The 24,005-nt window shown below is 35.4% G+C and overlaps 1 protein-coding gene across 7 annotated transcripts in view; it reads left to right on the forward strand.

Annotated features, from left to right (window-relative positions):
* Positions 1–24,005, forward strand: part of ERBIN (erbb2 interacting protein) — a 153,124-nt gene that overhangs the window by 77,935 nt on the left and 51,184 nt on the right. For all 7 annotated transcript variants that reach the window (XM_075541104.1, XM_075541099.1, XM_075541101.1 and 4 more), the window contains exons 8-15: positions 3,616–3,679; positions 14,817–14,891; positions 15,456–15,600; positions 16,370–16,442; positions 16,748–16,877; positions 17,444–17,559; positions 18,628–18,697; positions 23,856–23,955. In XM_075541104.1, coding sequence (XP_075397219.1) covers positions 3,616–3,679; positions 14,817–14,891; positions 15,456–15,600; positions 16,370–16,442; positions 16,748–16,877; positions 17,444–17,559; positions 18,628–18,697; positions 23,856–23,955 — 773 coding nt within the window. The remainder of the gene's footprint in view (positions 1–3,615; positions 3,680–14,816; positions 14,892–15,455; positions 15,601–16,369; positions 16,443–16,747; positions 16,878–17,443; positions 17,560–18,627; positions 18,698–23,855; positions 23,956–24,005) is intronic.

Below are 24,005 nucleotides of genomic sequence, written 5' to 3' on the forward strand. Positions count from 1 at the left end.
ACACTAATGCCTTTTGGGGGGAACATATTATCATTTGTTATGTGTACCTACCTATAGTATTGCAGTGCATAGTTTGCTGATTGTGTTAGTCTGTGTGGGCTAGGGAAACAAATTCATAGACAATTGTGTATAAGAAAGAGCTTTATATAAAAGAGTAATTGTATATTAAGAAAACATCCCATCCTAGTCCAGATCAAGTCCATAAGTCCAATATTAGCCCATATGTCCAGTACCAGTCTGTAAATTCCTCTTCAGACCCAAGCAACACATGCCATGACACTGAGTGCAGTAAGATCACAGGCCAGTGGATTGAAAGTCTTGTGGATCCAGTGGCAGTAGAAGCATCTTAGCGCTGGTATGGGTCTCCACTTGGTTCCTTCAACTCCAACGCTCTGGCCACCATCAGTGTAGCTACATGTGACTTGTCAACAGGAATGTCTTGCAGGGAGGGTCAAGCAGAAAGTCTGTCCCACCTCCAGGGAGGAAGAAAGGAGTTTCCAGAATCTTCAGGAGAAAGCCATGCCCACATGAAGGCCGCAATGGCTATGGCCTGATTGACAGGATAGATTCCACCCCTTTGCAAGTTGACAGGAGATTATGTAACTGCTTATGGGTAATATTTTTCATCCCCAGTAACAAAGATTGGGTTTTTAAAGATAGTGATAATAAAAGCCAGTAATGAAAATAAAGGGCAGAAAAAAAGATAAATAACTTTGGAACTGACTTACAATTGAGTTCTCAGAATATAATTGCATTAGAATTTAGATACTACCTTTAATTATTTGTGTAGTACAATGAGTGAAGATTATAGTGATGATTGTAAGTATAAATTAAAGTTATAATTCTGTTTCATAATAAAATTAGAAAAGTTTAAATATTTTGTAAATTCTGTACTTAATATTTTACAAGTTCAAATACTTAAAACTCGACTCTACAAAGTAGTTCCAAAGAGAGTTGAATAACAGATGAGATATTTACTATAATTTCTAAGCTTATAATTAAAATGGTCTTTCTCATGCCACAGTCAATTCATTTCATATAAATGGTTCAAATTGTATTTCTGTTTCTTCTGTTTTCTTTAATCTACCTTCCCTTTACCTCCTTGCCTTCTCACTTTGACTTCTGGGTAAACGTTGACGGTTTAGTCTTATGTAGTTCATTGTTAATCTAGTCATTTACTGTTCTCTTTGCATTTTTCAAATCTCTCTCTGGCATAATAATAGGGATCAAAAAGTTTAATAACATATCATGAGGTTTTATGCTTCTCCAGAAAGCTCTTGGGAACATCTTTTGTTTTGTTATGAAGCAAACTCAAACATAAGTTCTCTGGAGCAAGAGTGAAACATGAGTAAGTGAAGTAAAATTATAGTACTTCCTAATACCTGAAAAATAAATTCAAAGTTTGATAAAAAGTAAGTGTTGTACAGTGAAGGAAATTAAAGGCATGATGATGAAAGGCATCTTTAAATTGGAAATGTTGGAGAAAATGAGCTTCTTAATTTTACATCAGTGATATTATGGAGTGTTTTCTGATATTCTTTCACTAAGAAACTGGAGAAATGTTTTAACTGAGTCTTAATTTGTTGGATTTCCAAAAGATAGATTAAAACCCCCACATTTTATTGTGAATTATATGGGAGTTTACATTTCAGATCATTTTTACGTTCAACAACTTAAACGAACTAGCTTCCAAATAGCTTGTCATGTCCTCGCTCCATTTTTTTTCTTGTCATTTCCCCTTTTATAGAATATTATCCTCCCCTTCACCCAAGCGAACACCTGTCTTCCCTCTAGCTTGTGCTGCGTCCTTCTTCCCTTCCTCTCACCCCTGGTAACCTTCAAGTCTGTTTCCTTTGATACAAAAACTCTTACCTTGATTTTTGTATTTTTAAATAGCAGTAGTCTCATACAATATTTGTATTGACCAGCATAATGTCCTCTGAATCCATCCATGTTATGAGGTGTTTCACAGTTTAGTCATTATTCTGTAATGATACATAGTATTTTTTTGTCCCCCCCTTGCCCTGCATAGTAATTTTTATATATTAACTATGATGGCTAATATATTCATAATTTAGAAATTAACATAAATAAAACCCAAACAAGGTTTTTAAATTATGGCACAGGGACACACAAACAAGTCTGTCTTTTACACAGTTTTTAAAAGCATAAAGTAACAAATGCTGGAGATGATGTGGAGATTGGAACTCTCATACATAGCCAGTGAGGCTGTAAAACAGTACAACCACTGTGGAAAGCGGTATGACACATTCCCTGTCAAACAATTGGGAATAGAACTGCCAAGTGACTCAACAATCCCTCAACTTTGATACCAAAGTTTATTTATGCATTTCTTCCAGTAATGAGAGTTTGGGTTGTTTTGCTATTATAAATAGTACTGCAACAAACATGGGATGCATATATCTGCTTACGCTTTGCTCCAGATATCTTTATAGCTTATATTCAGTTGAGGGATTGTTGATAGGTGTGTGTGTGTGTGTGTGTGTGTGTTATTCTTGTGTCATAATTTACAGACCTTGTTTGGGTTTTAATGATAATTTCAAGTTATGAGTATATTAGTATTTATAGTCAATAAAAATATTTACCTGTACTTCATTACCATTTTGTCAAAACCTAAAATATTGTTACATGGAAAATTTTTATCTTGTTAGGATCTCAAGCACTAATACGGTTTTTAAAAATTAACAGTTTGAGAGAATACTCATGTCTTTGATTTAATTAGCAATTAGCTTAAATAATTTCCTATCTAGATGGAGAGAGAAAGATAAAACTTATTTACGTACAGAATCAGTTTGTACTTTTTAAAAGATAATTTTATTGGGGACTCTTACAATTCTTCTTATAATCCATACATCAATTGTATCAGACATATTAGTACATAAATTGTTACCGTTCTTTTCTAGACATCTACTTTCTATTGAGCCCTTTCAGATCAGCTCCCCTACCCCCCACCATGGTTCCTTGGTGGATTATAGATTGTTGTTGTTTTCATATCTCATACCGACCACTGTTGTTTACCTTCCCCTCTGGTTTCTGTTGTTCTCCCCACTGGAAGGGGGTTGTATAGTTCTTAAAATCCTGTAGTTACATTATAAAATGTTAAGTTGATATTTGAAAAGTTGTGATTTTATGTTTAATTTAAATTAACTATTAAAAATAAACATTGAAATAAAATTTTATTTTTAACTGTGTTGAAAAGATAGCTATGGAATGAGGTTGAAAATTTTGGAACAATCTTAACATTTACTCATATAATACTGGAAATTATTTTTGAGCAAAATAGGCATCTTGACATTTATAAATATGAGCATTCTTGAAAAATGGTAGTAATGACATGTAGTTGCTAAACAAGATAATTAAATAGCTGATTTGTATAATAAAAAACTTGTTAATATGAAAAATAATGCTTACATCTTTAGGTGCCAAGTATGAAGATGTGAGAAATTTAAAATTATAGAGTAATTGATAGCTTAATTCTTTTTATTAGAATTTAAAATTACTTATTTTGCTTATAAAATTATTATTTTCAAAATGTATGGAAGCCATACACTAGATTAAGTATACATAATTCTTTTATTAATCTGTTTTGACTAGAACCATGAATAGACTGACCCAGCTGGAAAGACTGGATTTAGGAAGTAACGAATTCACAGAAGTGGTAAGTGTCTCTCTATCCATTGTTGTTACTCGGTGTCATTGAATTGGTTGGCTTAGAGACCCTTGTGTACAAGAGTGACATCTTCACAGTATTTACTGTGCGCTAGTCCTTGGTTGCAGCCATTGTTTCAGTCCATCTCATCGAGGTTCTTGCTCTTTTTCTCTTCCCCTGTGTTCGTAAATGTCTCTACATTCTCTGTTCTAAGGAGCATTCTGGCTATACTTTTTTAGAAACAGATCTGTTTTTCTGGTAGTCTGTGGCATGTCCATCTTATTACCAGCATCATTGTTAAAGGACATCAGTGACTCCGCTCTCCTTAGTGATTCTTCGGCTTCCCATGTGCAGTGAGGTGATTAAAATACCCTGGCTCTATTGTCATGTTTGTCGTTAGAGTGTCACCTGTGCTTTCTTTAACACCTTTAAAAGCGGTATTTGCAGCCAAGTTTTTCCAGTACATTCTTGTTGGTTGCTGTCATTGATTGTGGATCTAAGTAAAACGACCTTGACAACTTCAGTATTGTTCTTTTCATGATGTTGTTCCTGGTCCTGTTGTGAGAATTTTTGTTTTCTTTATATCATGGCTTGATCCACACTGCAGGCTATATATAGCCTTTGACTATCATTCCTCTGTACTTCAAGTTATAATTTTTTCTCTAATCCTGATGATGCATTCTTCATATACTTCACCTTTTTGGGTTATTTTGTCAACATATAGATTGAATAAGTATGGTGAAAGAATACAGTCTTGATTTTAAAACACGTTATTCCTAAGGTTTTTACTATCTGACTTTGTTTCGAAGCTGTGAATATAAGACAGAAGAAGAATGGATGCATTTGAATGGTGGAGCTGGAGAAGAATACTGAAAGCACCAGGGACAGCTAAGAGGACAAACGGATTTGTCTTAGAAAAAGTAGAGCTTAGATTGCTCCTTTGGGGCAAGGGTAGCGAGATTCCTTCCTACACACTTTTGATATGTTGTCAGGAGAGACCAGCCCCTGGAGAAAGACATATGTTTGGTAAAGTAGAAGGGCAGAGAAAAAGAGGAGATCCTCAAGGACATGGATTGATACAGTGGTTTTTAACAATGGGCTCAAGTGTATGAACAATTATGAGGATGGGGCAGGACCAAACAATGTGTTTTTCTGTTGTGCATATGGTCATTAGGAGTTGGAACAGATTCAATGGCACCTAACAACAAAAATATCCATAAGTTTTATATTTTATCATAAAATGTCAAAACTGATTACTTAGTAGATAATGATTTTTTAAAACAGTTGTTGCGGTTAGGTGCCATGCAGTTGGTTCCAGCTCATAGGGACCCAATGTACAAGAGAAAGAAACACTGCCAGTTCCTGTGACAGCCTCCCAATTATTAATTCTGATGTTTGAGCCCATTGTTAAAGCCACTATGTCAATCTCATCAAGAGCCATCTTCTTTCTCTGCCCCTCTACCTTACCAAGCATTATGTCTTCTCCAGGTACTGGTCTCCCCTCACAAACACGTCCAAAGTATGTAAGACGAAGTCGTACCATCCTTACTTCTAAGGAGCACTCTGACCTTACTTCTTCAAGACAGATCAGTTTGTTCTTTTGACAGTCCATGGTATTTTCAGTATTCTTTGACAACACAGTTTTTTAAATGCACCAATTTTTATTTGGTGTTCCTTATTCAGTGCCCAACTTTCACATGCATATGATACGGCAATTGAAATACCATGGTAGTCCTCAAAGTAACAGCCTTGCTTTTTAACATTCTAAAGAGGTCTTGTGAAGCAGATTAACCCAATGTAATAAATCTTTTCATTTTTTTCTTTTGTTTTTAAAAAATTATTAGGGGCACATACAACTCTTATCACAATCCATACCTACATCAGTTGTGTAAAGCACATTTGTACATTTGTTGCCCTCACATTTCTTTCAATTCTTGACACTGCTTCACTGGGCATTGGTTGTGGATCCAAATAGCACAAAATCCTTGACAACTTCAACCTTTCTTCCATTTATTAAGCCATGTTACTTCTTGGTTCAAATTGTGAGGACTTTGGTCTTCGTTGCATGAGTTGTAATCCATACTAAAGGCTGCAATCTTTCATCCTCATCAGTAAGTACTTCGCCAAGTCAGTTGGTGTCATCTGCCTCCCACAGGTTGTTAAGTATCCTTCTCCCAACCCTATGCCACATTTTTCTTCATATAATCCAGCTTCTCTGATGATTTTCTTAGTATACATAATGAATAACTGTAGTGACAAGGTACAACCCTGACACACACCTTTCCTGATTTTAAGCCAAGTTCTATTCGTGCAACTGCCCCTTGTTCCATGTACAAATTTTGCAGGAGCACAATGAAGTGTTCTGGCATTCCCATTATTCTCAAAGCTGTCCATAGTTTCTTCTGATCCACACAGTTGACTATCTTTGTATTGCTAATCAAACCCAGGCAAACATCTTTCAGTTGCTCATTGCTTTCTGCAAAGATCTTGGTGACATCAGCAGTGATATTTCTTGTTTTACATCCTCTTCTGAATATGGCCTGAATCTCTGGCAGCTTCCCTATCAATTTACTACTGTAACTATTGTTGGGTGATCTTTAGCAAAACTTTACTTGCCTGTGATGCCAATGGTAATATTTTATCCTTTGTGCATCCTTGAAATAGATACAAATGACTAAGTAGCTGCCTTCAAACTTCTTGGCATAGACAAGTGAGTACTTCCAGAACTTCATCTGCTTGTTGAAACATTTCAGTTGGCCTTCCATCAATTCTTGGAACCTTGTTTTTAGCTGATGCTCACTGCAGCTTGGACTTCTTCCTTTAGTACCATTGTCTCTTGCTCACGTGTAAGCTCTTGAAACAGTGGAATGTCACCTAATTCTTTTTGGTTTTCTGTGTGGTCTTACCACCGTTTTTTGTTTTGTTTTTTTTGCTTCCCACCTTCTTTTGATGCTTCCTGTATCATTCAATATTTTGTTGATAGTATCTTTTAGTATTCTAAATTAAAACTTACCATATATACTCAAAAATAAGTCGACCCGAGTATAAGCTGAGGTACCTAATTGTTACCTGGGAAATCAGAAAAACTGATTGACTCGAGTATAAGCCTAGGGTGGAAAATGCAGAAGCTATTGGTGAGTTTCAATAATCAAAACAAATGAAAATAAAATTACTAAAAATTGAGACATCAGTGGGGTAATGTATTTAAATATTTATTTTAAATAAAAACATAAATAAAAGAACAAGTCATTTAACATTAGTAAACCAATACGGTAAGTGGAAAATAGGTTCAACAAAAACAATAAGGTATCAACAATGATACCTTAAGCGTACTATTCCCTGAACTCAATCAGCAACCAAGCTAAAATCTAGAGTTAAAATCCTTCAAAACTGGATTCCTCATCATCATCCGTATCCCAATGCAGCACTTCAGCTGGTGTGAGGTCATCATAGACGCTGTCCTCACTGAGATCGCCATCATCACCATCACTACTGTCATTTTCATAAAAAGCGCAGTCTTCTCTGCCATCCATAGCATTACTAATACTACATTTCTGGAAGGCACGTCACACCCTGTCTTCTGTGCTATTAACTCTATGTCAGGCTTCCTGAGATTTCCTCGTTTTGTTAGTCAGGCTTGACCAGATGACATCCATTCATGCTACATCCTTCACACACGGTCTTTAAAAGGCTTATTCAAAGATACATCAGAGGTGCAGTACAGATGTAAGCCCACCTGAAATAACAGCTAAAGTAACTTTACTAGATTTTGCCTTTTTTTTAATGTCATCGGATAGGTGGGTTTTAAACATTATCCCAAACAAGTAACGATGGCTTTTTCTTTAAGGCTGCTCCTAGTCGTCGGTTCCAAATTTCTTCCAGCCATTTTTCCATCTTCATCCATTCAGCCTTTTACATGTGCACACACAGTAATTCTTGGTGGGAAATTGATCTGTTTAGGAAAGGTCTTTCTTTTAAAAATAATGACAGGATGCAGCTTAGTTCCATTAGCCAAACATGATAGAACAACTGTAAAGTTTTTGTTTTTTTTTTCATTTCCTGTGGTTTTGAGAAAAATGTTTTTTTCCTCCTAAACTTGCCACAGTTCTGTAGCTTGGAAGATCAAAAGTGATGGCAGTTCCATCCATATTCCCAATACCTGCCAGGTCATAATTATAAATCCTTCTTTGTTTTATAATAAATGACTGTAATGACATAATTTTTTCTTCATGGTCTTGTGGCAATTTCTAGGAAATCTTTGTTCTTTGTCTTAAACATAGGCCAACCAAACCCATGAAGTGAGTATACCATCCTGCTGACGCAGCAAAATTTTCAGTGCCTGGTGCTTTATCTCCATCATCCTTAGCTATTTGTAGAGCACGTTTGCAGATTCCCATGCTAACACTGCAGGGCTTTGAATGTTTGTTTACTGACATCTAACCAATCAGAGCTGACTTATAACATGGACGGCTCCAATTCGCAGAAGCACCCGTAGTGATTCACTTACGCTGGCAGCTGAACTGGTAAGGATGTGTCTGTGGCTGCGCTCCAGCTCTCCCGTCTGATCTCTGTGTTAATTCACATCCTGCATCCCCCACCCGCACGGACTCCCCACCTCCTCCCGGGTAACACATTGCGGAAAGTGGGGGGGTGGGGGCATTACCATGAAAGTTCTTTTTCAAAGTCTGATTTTTTTATCCTATTAGAAATGGATACTCTAGAACCAAACAAAAACGCCAATCATATGAGGCTGGTTTCAAAATGAAGGTTGTGTCAAGAGCAGAAGAGAGCAATAACTGTATTGCAAGTAGGGAAATCTCTGTTGATGAAAAGCAAGTGAGGGATTGGCAGTAAATGAAGGCGGACTTGGATTAGATTCCAAAAGCTAAAAAAGCTCGTAGTCATGGTTTAATGTCTTTTTACGAGGCTCTAGAGAGTGAATTGCATAAATGGGTTGTGGACTGTCATCAAAATGGTTACTGCGTAGTTAGCAGGACTTTGAATGAACAGCAGAGAAATGGCAATCACCCGTGAGATGTGGGGGGGTGCAGCAAGATGTTACACCTTGCTGGGGTAAGCTGAACCCCAGTTTTTCAGCACATTTTTTATGCTGAAAAACTCATCTTATACACGATTATATATGGTAATTTTTTTAGTTTTTTTCAGTTTACGATATGTGTGTTTTATTTTGTGTTTTTAACTCTAGGTCTTTGCACATTCTATTGTAATACTTTGTCTTAAAAACTATTTTTTTTCTTCAAAAGAACAATTTATTGAGGGCTCTTACAACTCTGACAACACTCTATACATCAGTTGTGTCAAGCATAGTTGTACATACGTTGCCATCATTCTTTTCTGGACATTTATTTTCTATTGAGCCATTGTTATCAGCTCCTCTTTTTTCCCTCCCTCCCCACTTTCCCACCCTTATGACCCTGTCTCCCACCCCCACCCCCCATGGTTTCTGTTGTTCTTCCAGTACTTATCTTCTTGAGCTGCCCTTTGCAATTTTCTGATCAGCTCTTTGACATCATTTCATCCATTTGCCTTAACTACTCTATGGTCAAGAACAAATTTCAGTTTCTTCTGACATTCATTTGGATCATTTTTCCCTTTTCCTATCTTATTGACCTTTTGCTTTCTTCGTGAATGATCATCTTAATGTCCTCCCACAGCTCATCAGGTTGTCATTAGTGTTTAATGCATCAGATCAGTTCTTGAGTTAGCGAGATTCAAGGTGGATACCTTCAAGGTCAAATTTTAGCTCTCAGATGTGTTTTAATTTTTTTCATTTTCAACTGAACTTACATATGAGTAATAGTTGTTGCTGATACTGTGTCTTTTCCCACAAATGTAGTCAATTTGAATTCTGTGTCTCCAGTTCGGAAGAAATACACTTGTATAGCCTCACCTTTTGTGTTGTTGGGTTCAGGAAAAGTTTTGCTATGAATAAGTCATTGGCCTTAGATAATTATGTCATGGAATGTCCAGCTTCATTTTTATTATGAAAACCTTGTTTTCCAACTAGTGTTCCTTTCTTGTTTGTTTCAAACATCCACATTCTGAAGACCAATAATTATCGATGCATCTTGACTGTATGGTTGATCGATTCAGACTGAAGACATTGGTCAAATTCCTCCATTTCTACATCATTAGCATTAGTAGTTGGTGAATGGATTTCCTTGTTTGTGGATAATTGTCCTATTACAGACAACATTGTACTTCAAGAAAGCTTTTGAAATGCCCTTTTTGACTGTGAATCATTCCTCTTGATTGTGTAGTTCTGGCATAATAAACCTTATGATTTTCTGATTCACATTGGCCAATACCAGCCCATTTCAGCTTTTGCCTGGAATATAAATCTTTTTTTTTTTTTTGGAATATAAATCTTTATGCCTTCCATTTTATTTTAAATGACCTCCAACTTTCCTAGATTCATACTATGTACCTTCGAAGGTCAAATATTCATTGGTGTGTACAGTTGTTTTCTTCTTTAAAAAAAAACATTAGTGGCTCATACAACTCTTATCACAATCCATACATACATCAGTTGTGTAAAGCACATTTGTACATTCATTTGAGTTGAACCCCATCAGAAAATGAAGGTTCTGGATGCTTACTCTGCATCATTATAATGGACTCTACCTTGAGAAGGGAGCTCTTCCTCAGTCATATTTTGAGTGACTTCTGACCTCACTGACTCACTGACCTCGGTGACCTCAGTGACAAATAAAGAGATAGCGTATATACTTGAGTCTGTATCATTGGTGTGTGTGTGTATCTTGAGGCACAAGAGCTGAAGGTTGTTGGCAAACAAAATTAACAAAAGTTGAATACTCAACTATATATAACTCAAAAGTTATGTACTCGACTATAAGCTGAGCTTTTCATCACATTTTTAATGCAATTTTTGTGGTAAAATTAGGTGCCTCGGCTGATATTCAAGTCAGTAATCTGAGATTGAGGATCAAAATACAAAATTAATGAGAAGCCTATTTCAAAGATAAGCCGAATTTTACAGCACAAGAACCACAAAATGTGAGGGATTCTAAGGAAAAGGCTGGAAAATATTCACCAGATCTAGAATGAAGTAAGAAAGACAATTTTGATGAAAAAAGCAAACTCCCTACAGCATTGCGTAGGGGTATAAATTATAAGGATAACATAACCCCTCTGTGATTTTACTTCATAATTAACAGGAAAATTACGGGAGGGAGCAAAGGTTATTTTTGAATTGTTAACGAGATCTCTCTAGTGTAATGTGCACTGTATTCAGAGTGTACAATAGGATGCTGGCTCAAGAAGAAAAGGACTTTGCAGTTTCCTTCTTCCAGGGAATTGTCCAACAGAAATCAGAATATAAACTAGATTTTTTAAAAGAGGAAATTATTACAAATATTGTATTGGGAAAGTAATAGACCTTTGATGTGTTAATATGTAACTAATTTTATGTTAATTGCCTTGAAGTCTATTTATTTTCAGACATTAACATTGCTGCACCTGTTTTTGTTTCATTATTTCATTGTTGCCATTTGCATGGTATACTATTTTTGTCTTTGTTTTTGAGGTGTGTTTTATGTAAGGAACTCTTGGCGGGTTTTATTTTCTTATCCAGTCCATCTGCTACTCTCTCTCTTTAGTAGTGCATTGAGTTCACTTATGTTCAGTGAGATTATTGTTATGTATGGATTTGTTATTGTACAGTATGTATCTATGTGAAGGGGAAGGAGGCTTTTATTTATTTTATTTGTTATGCCTAAATTGAAAATGGCATATACTGGATTTCTTTTGTCTTTTTTGGTAGTGCAAGATTTTAAAATTATGATTAATATAAATACACAATGAATAAGCCTTTGCCATGTCAGCATTCTCCGCATGCACAGTTCAATGGCGTTACTTTATCTTAACCATGTTTCCAAACATCTCTTGTTCCTGAAATTTTCTAATACCTTTCATGATAAGTTATATTGTTTGGGGGTAGAGCTTTCATCTTTATGCCTTTTGAAAGCTGCAAGTAATAGAGTTGATATTGTCATTTTCTTTTTCTCTAAATGCAGAACATTTTCAAATAGGTCTTTGTCTTGGCTCATGTGAAAGGACATATTTTTTTAAAATCATTTTTGCTAAAAAAAATCATTTTTGGGGGGCTCGTGGAACTCTTACCACAATCCATACATCCACCCAATTTGTCAAACACATTTTTACATTTGTTGCCCTTATCATTCTCAAAACATTTGCTCTCTATTTGAGCCCTTTGTATCAGCTCCTCATTTTCTCCTCCTTCCCTCATGAACCCTGGATAATTTATAAATTATTATTATTTTGTCATATCTTACATTGTCCGTCATCTCTTTTCACCCACTTTTCAGTTGTCTGTCCCCCAGGGAGGAGATTATATGTAGATCTTTGTAATTGGTTCCCCTTTCTACTCCACCCTCCTGGTTTCGCCACTCTTACCACTGGTCCTGCAGGGATCATCTGTCCAAGATTCCCTGTGTTTCCAGTTCCTATCTGTACCAGTGTACATCTTCTGATCTAGCCAGATTTGTAAGGTAGAATTGGGATCATGATTCCAATGATGGTGGGTGGTGGGTGGGGGAGGAAGTATTTAAGGACTAGAGGAAAGTTGTATGTTTCATCGTGGCTACACTACACCCTGACTGGCTCCTCTCCTCCCCACAACCCTTCTGTAAGGGGATATCCAATTGCCTACAGATGGACTTTAGATCCCCAGTCTGCATTCCCCCCATTCACAATGATAAGATTTTTTTTTCTTTGATGCCTGATATGACAGGACATATTTTAAGACTAAGTATATTGTATGTCATCAGATGAGTTGGAACACTGTCAAGCATGCTGCGCTCCTCCAGGGACCGCTCCCTTGTGATAACATGTCCAAGTATATTAGATGAAGTCTCACTATCTTTGCCTCATTATAGCATTAGCTATTTTGTGTTTTTATCGAATTTTTCTTTAAATTTATTTAATACTTTTTGAGTTCAGAAATGCATTTGATGTGTTTCCAAAATTATTGAGCATTTGCCTATAGGAAAACTTTAATTGTTTATTTCATTAACTCAACTAGCTTTCAAAATCATTATTACTTGTAGCATTTTGCTCTTGCCACGATCTACTTTTTAATTTTAGTGGAATGGAAGTACAATGTTGTTAGGTGCCATTGAATCAGTTCTTACCCCATAGTGACCTTTTGTATAACAGAGCAAAACACTGCAGTGTCCTGGACCATCCTCACAACATTCCTATTCGAGTCCATTGTTGCAGCCATTGTGTCAAAGGACTTCTTTTTTGCTGCCCCACTACTTTACCAAGATAACCTCTGGGGACTGCTCTCTCCTGACAACATGTGCAAAGTATGTCCTATGAAGTCCCTCCATCCATGTCTCAAAGGAGCTATCTGACTGTGCTTTCAAGACAGATTTGTTTGTTCCTTTGCCCAGTCCATGATACTTTCAATATTCTTCTCCAGTACTATAATTCAAATGCATCGGTTGTTCTTTGGTCTCCTTTATCTACCTTTTACATGCTTATGAGACAATTGATAATCTCATGGCTTGGGCCGGGCACACCATAATCATCAAAGAACATACTTTTCAGTACTTTAAAAAGGTCTTTGCCAGCAGATTTACCCGGTGCAAGGCATTGTTTGCTCATTTGACTGCTGTTTCAATGAACATTGAACGTTCATTGATCCAAAGAAGACAAAATCTTTGATGCCATTGATCTTTTTTCTGTTTATCATGATTTTACCTATTGGTAGAAATATAATAGGTCAGGACAAAAGGAGAGTTTTTTGTAGCACACGTAACATCTATAATTTTTATGTGTACTTTTTTGGGCGGTATTGGTAAATCTGAATTTTAGTCCTTTTATGTGTTATTCATGTTGTGGTATTAGAGATGATATTCTATACTATAAAATGGCCATTGTGCTATATGTTACACAAATAACAATGATGGAAGCACCTAAATCTTCAACCTCCAAGGGCCAAGGACTAAGATGAGATTTTTCTTGAATACCACGGTCCTAGCAGAAAACTAGGTCCCTGGGCGGTCCGCTTTGTGATTGTGTCCTAATCAATAGGGTTACAGGCCAAACCCACTCCGCAGCAACCAAGGGTAAAAGTCTCATCCCTTTCTGTAAAGATTACAAAAACAAAAAATCCCATGGAGCAATTTTATTCTGTAACACAGGGAAATGCCATGAATCAACTTGATGACAATAGGCTTGGTTTTCGTTTGTAGCACAAAACTAGTATACCTCAACTCTGATGAATTTTCAGATTACGAGACACCATGTTTTAAACAATTTCTCATGATGTAATTAGAAAATTTTGCTAGGAACTTTAAATAACTGATTATTTGTAATATGGTTACATCTTCGATTGTTTTCCTTGGTATTGAATGCTTCTGGGGTTTTTCTCTTTCTTTTCTTTTCCCCCCTATTTTTTCTCCCTTTATTAATAGCAGCAGGGGTTATTTTGTAGTTTTCTTAAACTAAGTGTTGTTGTTTTTTTGAAATTTATTCTTGGCACAACTTTTTTTTCTTACAGAGATATTTTTTCTTTTTCAATGATAAAAGTTCACCCTGTTACATAATACAAATCCTAAGGGCGTTTTATGAAATTTGTCGCTTTAGTATGGTCTCACTTACTAGGTGGTTCAGAGAGTTAAACGTGTCCATTTTAACCCCGAAGTTGAAGATTTGAGTCCACCTGGAGACAATTTGGAAGAAAGACCGGAGTGGCTTTTTTTTTTTTTCCTTTTGTCCTTTTTAATGTTATTCTGCTTTTTTAAAAAAACTGTGGGACGTTGAGCAGCCATTATATTTTTATTCATTTCTAAAGTACTTCACAGGCTGTTGCCAGGGTTAAATAAAGCACTATATGATATAACTTACACACGTGTGTATTAACAATACTCTTGCCTTTATCATCCACTTTTGAAGCGATAGTCTAGAATTATATTTCAAATTATTTTTCGTCATCATTCTAATAGCTGTAACTACTCTCTGTTCAAACTTCTCAAACTAAAAAGTTATCATTAGAGTTTGCCAGGTTGTTCTATTGCCAAATAAAGACACATTCAAGTAAATTATTTTTTTCTACCCTTCCCCGCTATGCCAACAGCCTGAAGTACTTGAGCAGCTGAGTGGATTAAAAGAATTTTGGATGGATGGTAATAGACTGACTTTTATTCCAGGGGTATGTATATCAAATATTAAGGGAATTCACTTACTGTCTTTCTTTGACAATTCTATGGTTTTTAATTAGTAACAAAAGATTTTTATTAGAATTATTAAATATAAGCAAATTACTTTTTACGAACAGATTCTTGATTAAATCAGAAAATTTCCTAAATAAACTGATTGTCTTTTTTTGACACTGTTGTACTGTGTCTTTATCAGCCCTAGCAGTTGGCCTCATATTCTAATCCAGTTTTCTTAGGGAATTGCTAAAATAGAAAATTTTCACATACTTCTCAACTGACAGTTGTGCATTCTTAATTTAAAGAAGTCATGAGAATCCCCATATTTGTTATTCTCCTTGCAGATGATGGGTAGCTGAGTTCTCAAAGAAAAGTACACTGCTCGGCAAAAATGAGTGGGAGCTTTTAGCTTTTATTACTGAATGCATTATAATGAAAAACTTTTTAGTTTTTTCTCATAAGAATATAGAATTATGAGTTGTAATTTGTATTAGGTCTATTACTTAAACTTCACAAATTAATGTTAATGGAGCTACTAGATTTCCCTTTTTTACTTACAGTTCATTGGTAGTTTGAAACAGCTCAGATATTTGGATGTTTCTAAAAACAATATTGACATGGTTGAAGAAGGCATTTCAGGATGTGAAAACCTTCAAGACCTCCTATTATCAAGCAATTCACTTCAACAATTGCCTGAGACTATTGGTTTGTATGCTTTCAAATGCGTATCATAGGTTTTAGTAATGTAAAATCTAGAATTTAGCCTGTATTTGGTACCTTTTTTTCAGGCCTATTTTTATTATAGTATATAAGAAAATATTCTAAATTGAGCCACTCCTGTGAGGGCTTTATACCTGATACTGTGTTTATATTTGTGTAGTTAATTTCACTCTCAAAAAATGTATTACTGAGTTACATCAGGTTACATTTTGCAAATTACCTTATATACTCATGTATAAGCTGAGTTTTTCATGCAGTTTTTTGGTAAAATTAGGTGCTTCGACTGATATTCAGGTCGGCTTACACTCAAGTATGTACAGTAATTAGGAATTATCTTTAATGTAACGTTTTTATTTTAAGTTAAAATTAATTTTAATACTTATTACATGTAAAATATTGATAGTTCATTAAATAAACTACTTTCAGATTAACTATTTATTTAATGTGTTAGTTTGGGTTGTGTGCATCTTGTCTGTGCTGTGACATTGCTCTAGGAGTGGGGCTACAGCAGTGAATAAAGTTGACACAGAGTCCATAGTGTCCTGAACTTTCCATTACTAGACATTTACAATATGCCCAGAGGTGGTCCATGTTAGTGAAAAGTAAAGGATAAAGACTAGAGAGCGATGGGATTGGGATGATGTCTCTTAGGTATATTGGTCAGGAAAGTTGTTTCCGATTCATGTCAAAGGTGTTCATGTTGACTATTGGTATATTTGCTTTTGTTGAAAGTTTGTTACTTTTTTCTCTATAGGTTCTTTGAAGAATCTCACTACTCTTAAAATAGATGAAAACCAACTAATGTATCTACCAGATTCTATAGGAGGGTAAGCATTTTATGAATTAATCTTAAAGATTTTGCCCTCAGCTCAGCATGCCATATGTGTGCGTGCAATCTCTACATGTGTATATTCAGACAATTGCATTAAATAATCTAGAGAAAATTTCATAAATGTTTAAATGAGAATTTCCCTACAGCTAGGCATATTTACAATAAAGATAGGCAGACCTGTTTATTATTGATAAGCTTAGGTTAGCGAGAATTAATGAAAACCAAGGTCAAATGTTCATCTGTTCTTAATTTTTTTGATTATACATAAAAACTTAATAATGGTTTCTTTTTTAACTAAAGGTTAACCTCAATAGATGAACTGGATTGTAGTTTTAATGAAGTCGAAGCTTTGCCTTCATCTATTGGACAGCTTACTAATATAAGAACATTTGCTGCAGATCATAATTATTTACAACAGTTACCACCAGAGGTAGGAGAATTCATTTTTCTTTCAGATGCAATTTAATCTGTTACTAGGCAATTTTAGAATAGTAATTAGTTTAAATGTAGAAGAGGTAGCTAGATGGTTTATACATGAAAAATAATTAAAAAGTAAAAATTACATTCATTTTACAAAAGCAAAGAATAGTTTTAAATATATACATACTGTTCAAAAGGCTAAATAATACTTTTATTGTGGTTATTTTGTATCCTTGTATTTTCTCCCAGTAATTCTTCTCTCAGCCTCTGGTAACAACCTATAAAACTTCTGTCTCTGCTTGTGTTTTATGTGTTTCATTTGATTGAGATTATGCATTATTTGATATTTTGTGTCTGTTATTTGACTCCACATAAGTTTTCAAGGTTCAAATATGTCATAACACTTCAGATTTTTTTTGAAGGATTGAGTATTTAAATATTCCATATTTTAAAAAATTCACTTATCTGTTTATTGACACTGGGGTTGTTCCCACTTTTGTGTTATTGTGAATAATGCAGTGAACACATCTATACAATAAACCAAATATTTTATCCGTAATTTTGTTTCTCTTTCAGATTGGGAATTGGAAAAATATAACTGTGCTGTTTCTTCATTCTAATAAACTTGAGACACTTCCAGAGGAAATGGGTGATATGCAAAAATTAAAAGTCATTAATTTAAGTGACAATAGGTTTGTATTACTTAATCCTTTGGTTTATAGAAAACATTGCTTGAATGTATGATATAAAGTCTAATGCTTTTATCCCCTCCTTTCTATTACATAATCCATTTTGGGTTGATTTCAGCAATACTGTTTTTATTCTCCCCTTGTTTTGCTGTTGAACAAAACAGCTTTGAATATAATGTATTCTAATGTTCTGGGTAGAGGTGCAGGTAAGCATTCTCTCACATAGCTTGGGCAATCAAGCCAAAATCCAGAGTAAATAAAACAAATTGGATTGCTAAGTTCAACCAATTTTGAAGCTACATAGAATGTCAATAATTTTCCCTGAAATAATGGTACTAGTAAGAATGATAAAACTATATAAATAGAGCACATTTACATCCTATTTTGTAAATATGTACATGATATCTATGCAGTCATTAAAACATCCCAATGCAGTAATATGATAAGCCAATCCATTTCATTGAGGAGAAAATTTGACTTAATTAGGTGACTCACACAAGGTTCGGCACCTTATAAAGTATTATAGCTTTGATTTGAAGCTCAGTTTTCTAACTAATACATCTCCTGACTTCTGTTTATTAAAAAACAACAACAACAACACCGCTTTTCTTCTTTTAATCCCTTTTCCAGCTTGCATTTCCTATTCATTGACTAAAGCTCTTGAGCTAATATAGGAAGATAAGCATAGAAAAGAGTTGATGGTGATTTGACAGAAGGGTTGAATTAGATATCCTGTTTTAAATAGAGTGTAAGTTTTTCCCCCTCTCTAAATACAAATAAAATAGCCAAGGCAGTTTTATGATACATTGCTTAACGTATCCCAGGCTTTGCTTTAAGGCAGAGTCAATTTAAAATGTTGATATTTGTGTTTTTTTTTTAAAAAGACAACTTTGTGAAGGTTATTTGATTGCCCATTTTATTAAGAGCTGAATTGAGTCATCTGAAAAAAATTTCAAATCCATAAAGTTTTATCTCATACAGAGGTCAATATTTGGGTTTTCTCTTGAAGTATCTGTTTTTGTCTTCTTTTTCATTTTAATATTTAATTTTTACTTGTATTTTCCCGTACAGATTAAAGAATTTGCCCTTTAGCTTTACAAAGCTACAGCAATTGACTGCTATGTGGCTCTCAGATAATCAGGTAGGTAGTCTTACTTTGTAAATGACTGGAATTCCAGATTTATTATATAATTGTGTATTCTAGTTTATATAGGGATTTATATAGGCACATTTAAAAATCGTTATGATATGCATGTAAATGTTCAAGAGGGAATGGTAGAGCATGTTACCAAATTATAGCAGGGTGCATAGCCATGGGTGTCAGGATTGAACATTTAAGTGAAATTTTCAGTGTAAAGGCCTTAATATGGTGGTTTGGGGGTTTAAATAAAAATCTACTCGATTACTATGTAATGAACAAGGGGCAGAATAAATTAGAGACAAAAGCTGGAACCAGGTCATATAGTGCCTTGTACAGAATGTAGTACTTAGAAATTTCACTCGGGGGTTAGATGAGCTTACTCTCAGTTTCAAACAGGGAAAGGTTAAGATCCGAGTTATATTTTTAAAAGATCATCCTGACTGGTATGTGAATAATAAATGATGGCTGATGAAGGTCAGAGTGGGAAACTCGAGATGCTAAGCATAAATATTGTTCCAGAAGAAAGATGTTGGCAGGCTTCAATTAGTGTGATAATAGTGGATTTGGGGTGTATTTTTAAGATTTTACTAGTGGAAATTACTGATAAGACTAAATGTGGAGCTTAAGAGGAACAGTCAGCTATGACTCCTAGGCTCTTATCTCAACAACAACAAAAATAAATTCATTGCCATCAAATTGAAGTCAACTACTAAATGATCCTTTGGGACAAGGTAGAACTTCCCCTGTGGATTTTCGTGACTGTAACCTTTACAGAAGTAGAAAGCCCCTTCTTTTCTCCTAAGGACCAGCTGATGGTTTTGAATTGCTGACCTTAAAAATCTCTGCCCAGCACATAACCACTGTACTGCTTAGGCTCTTTTTTAGCTCAAGCAAGTCGAAGAGTTGAGTGCCTGTTTTCTGAGACAGGACAAACAGGAGAGTACAAGTTTGGGTGGGGTTAATATCAGGAGTTTGTTTTTTTATATTGTTAAATTGAGAAGTTTATTATCTGTTAAGGTAGGAATATTTTATCTGTAGTTGTCTATTTAAGTTTGACATTTGGTTGTTGATGGGAGATATACATTTGGGGAGCTATGTTATACAAAGAAGGAATTTAAAATTTTGTAAGTGGGTGAGATACCTAGGGAGATTGAAAAGAAATAGCCAAAAACTGAACCCAAGGATAGAAAGCCTTTGGAAGGAACCTCAAATGCAGCTGATAGGTGAGACTAATAGTGTTCATTGGTTTCCACATTAAGGGCAGGCAATTGCTGGCCCTGACATAGAGCAATTTCAGTGGGATGATGGCAATGAGAACCTGAGACACTCTTGAAACTTTGAATCAAGCCTTTCTTCTACCATCTTCTAGCAAATAACAGCGACACATACAATAAAAGCTATTATTACCAGTAAGATCTGTTCCCTTATTAAACCATCTATATGAGAACAATGTCTTTAAAGCAAAGACGAGATAATAAAGGATCAGGGAAGCAAACAGCACAATTTAAAAGAATGTTGACATATTGTTATAGGTAACGCTAGAACAACGTATAAAACGGGCATTTAGTCATTCTAGTCATGAACAGTTATACACATCTGCCATGAATATAAGGAGAAGAGGAAGTAATCTTTATAGTACATATTTTTCAGCCCCTGTATAAGGAAAAGGAGCCAGTTTAACATTTGAGTGGACAAATGGTATGTTCAGATTATGTTTTAGAAAAACCTTGTGCTATGTCTTAAAAGATGGACATAGCAGAAGATGATGCCAAATAGGAATGCAGGGAAAGCCAAATTTGAAAACATTGAAATACTCTAGACCAATGTTTTCCAAAGTGGTTGATACTGCTCCTGAGGGAGGTGCTGTAGTAATGCAGGTCGGCCAAAGCAGATACACTTTATTCTGGACTAAGGGCTATCGTACGGAAAGAAGTTTTCGATTGTCAGCAGGTACTGAGTTTCTTCTTGTTTTCCCTGGAAAGGAGGTGGTAGGTCAAATATGTTGGGGACCTTTTGATCTAGGCCAAGAGTCAGGCAAACTTTTGAGACTGAAGCGCCAATCCTGTCCTTCAAAACAATTTTTAAATGATCTGAGAGCCAAAAATATATATTTTACAAACAACTGAAATCATTAATATCTGAATGACTTAAATTTTTTCGGTTTTACTTCAAAGCCACGTGTACAGATGAGCCTAATTCTCAGGATCCAGTCCTGCGCTGTGGGAAATGTTAACTTGAAACAGATTATAGTCAATAACATTAGACTTTAGCAAATGTTGTACTCTTAATGTCTTTCCTAGAGGGTGGTTTCTTAATTTTCAGGTCTCTCGAGATTATATAGAAGTTTCTTTTTAATGTTTTTTAAATGGATCTTGAGATTCTGACATTTATAAGTGTCAGGTAGGTTAAAAAGTGGTCACAGTCGTAGAAGGAAAGCGCTGTCCATTATATTTGGCAACTTGAGTGGACTATGATTTAAATACCTAACTTAAGTAATTTTAAAGTTATATGGTGAACATTTTTCAAAAACAATTGAAGGCCTAAGTAGGAGATGAGGGAATGGAACACCCAACTTTGCTGGCTGTTTTGAGATGATTTGATGAAAAAGAAAGGAAGTAGAACAGAGAGAACTAGGTAGCCAGAGGAAGGATAAGAGGTGATCCTTTAGTATCAAAGTTCATGTTTATAGATGTTGGAAAGAAACTAGATAGAAAATCCAGTTAAGGATATCAGAGGGGGCAGAGTAAGAGTGTAGAATCAAATCCGAGGCAGAGATTCTCTAACCTCAATGAAGGCAGTGTGTGTCTAGGAGACAACATTGAGAAGTCTCTTGCTTTGCTGATCACCAATTTGTAGTGATAATAGTTATTCAGCTAAATAATAGAGAAAGCACACAATTGGTATTATTCTGGCCTGCTTCTTTGCCAAGTAGGTACATGGAACGACAATGGAGCAAGGAATTCTTAGTAATTAGCAATAAAGTGGTAGAGTAGAAAGAAGGAAGCAAAAACAGGAGCAAGTGATGGAGAAGAAATAGAAAGGCAAGGAGTGTCTAGATCTTGCATGAGGTTGATGAGCAAGTATTGTGGGAGAGCTGCTTGGTGTCTGTGTTACCATCCTCTCCTGGCTGTACATTGGACTATACCTACTGCTTAGTTACCTTCGCACACAAACTTCCTCTGCCAGTCCCTTGTATGTTGGTATTCCTTTGGGTGCTCTTGACTCTGCATTAGCTTCTCTCCATTTACTTTGTACCTTTTGAGAGCTGCCCATGCTATCTACATGCTGATATTCCTAGATAGTAGCTTAGTTTAGCCCTGTTTTTCCTTGAATTTCACTCATAAATAACTCATTACCAGTTCAACGTGGATGACTCACAGACATTTCAAATTCAATCCACCTAAAATTGAACATGTCATTATCTGCTCCTCCCAATAGTTTTCTCTTTCTGGCATCTCTAGCTCAGAAAGTAGTATTTAGTGGAGCCAGAGACTAATAACTTTTAACTAATCTTTCTGTACTTCAGCTAATTCTTGGCTTTGTTGAATATTAACTGTTAAGTATCCTGGGTGTTGTCTACTGTGCTTTATTCCTACTGCATATTTTGAATGCAACATACCATTATCTTTCACTTACACCTGCAGGATGTCCTATAGTAGCCACTACTATTAAGCATTTGAAGTGTGGCTAAAGAGATGTGCTGTAAGTGTAAAACATAGCTTTGGGGTTTTTTTAAATTAAGGTTTCATTTCTTGTTGATAACAGTTGTTACGTGCATAATTTAGTGACATTGGTTATATTTCTCAAGACTTGCAACCATTCTCAACTCATTTTCCGAGTTGGTCGTCCCTCCCTAACTTGGAGTCTGTGAGGCTTATATCTGATTTTTCAGACTAGATTTTCAGGGGTTATTCATTTTTAAAAGCTTCCCAACTAACTTTTGTAAACTTTCTAAGGGGAGAAACTATTTTTCTGTCGCACTGTCCCCTCATCTGCTAAGAAATTGCTGAGCCGAGAATTTGGCTTTTTCAACTCTGTTTTTTATCTGTTGTAAATACCGACGGCTGTGGAAAATTTGATAAACAGAACTAGGACTATAGATGAATTGTGCCTATGTGGACTGGGAGTGTGAACTTATATGGAACAAGAGTTTATACCTGAGGTTAGAACTCGCCACTAGGAAGTGCTAACTCTTACCTCTGATTTGTAATATCAGTGAGCTGGGAGAGGGAGCTTACAATTAGCCTCCACTTGGGAGGCATATTACTTGGGAGGGACTGAGACCACCATTTCCATTAATTGAGAGAGTGAATGAAAATGTTCAGTGAAGAAGTTTGAGATATAGGGCAGTTTGTTTACTGTGAAACCAGAGGAGGAGGGCACAAATGAAGTGATTGAAAGGGAGTAAAATTGTAGGATAGAATTAGATAGGTGCAAGATTTCCTTAAGAATGGATGCAAATAACTGAGTGGCATGTGGGGGTAGGGTTTGAAAGCCCGCTGCCTGTTTGGTAAGACCTAGTTTGTTAGTATTTTAGGTAAATAGGTCAGAAAAAGAATTAGCTATATTAAAAAGTAAATTGATAGCACAAGCTAATCAGTTAGGGAAAAAGTCTTAAGAAAAACAACAACAAACCACTGAATGATTTGTGTTGCCATTGATGGCAACAGGAAGCACAGGGAAAGGAAGCAGTGTTTGCTTTAAGCACGTTGTTTTCAGCTGATGACTAGCCTAAAACTTGAGATAAAAAAAACATTTCCAAATGATTTCTACAAAGTCATCTTTCTAGGAGTGGTATACTAGAGCGAACAAAACATAAAATGAAAAATACCATTTTATGACTTTACCAAGTAAATTGTTGTGAGTGACATGTAATTTATTGGGTTATGAATAGTGTGTGAAAAACATTTTAAATTATAGTGATAGTTCAATTACAATTGCAATACAGTGTAAGTTAACTTTATGCTAAAAACTAGGCTTTATTTTTTAGATTTTATAAGATTTCCAACCAAAGATTTAAACATGTTTTGTATGTTTAAGTTTTATAATCTCCTAGTTGATATTTATAGGAAAATGATGAGTACTCGTTTAGAGGAGTTGCTGGACAGATGGTGGCATGAGGCTTGTTACATATTAAACATTTCTTTTCTTTCCCTAGTCCAAACCCCTGATACCGCTTCAAAAAGAGACTGATTCCGAGACCCAGAAAATGGTGCTTACTAACTACATGTTTCCCCAGCAGCCAAGGACTGAGGATGGTAGGAACTTAACCTCTTTTCTTTCTTTTTAACTAATTTTTTTTTTTAAT

The sequence above is a fragment of the Tenrec ecaudatus genome, chromosome 2, assembly GCF_050624435.1.
Source record: "Tenrec ecaudatus isolate mTenEca1 chromosome 2, mTenEca1.hap1, whole genome shotgun sequence".
NCBI lineage: Eukaryota > Metazoa > Chordata > Mammalia > Afrosoricida > Tenrecidae > Tenrec > Tenrec ecaudatus.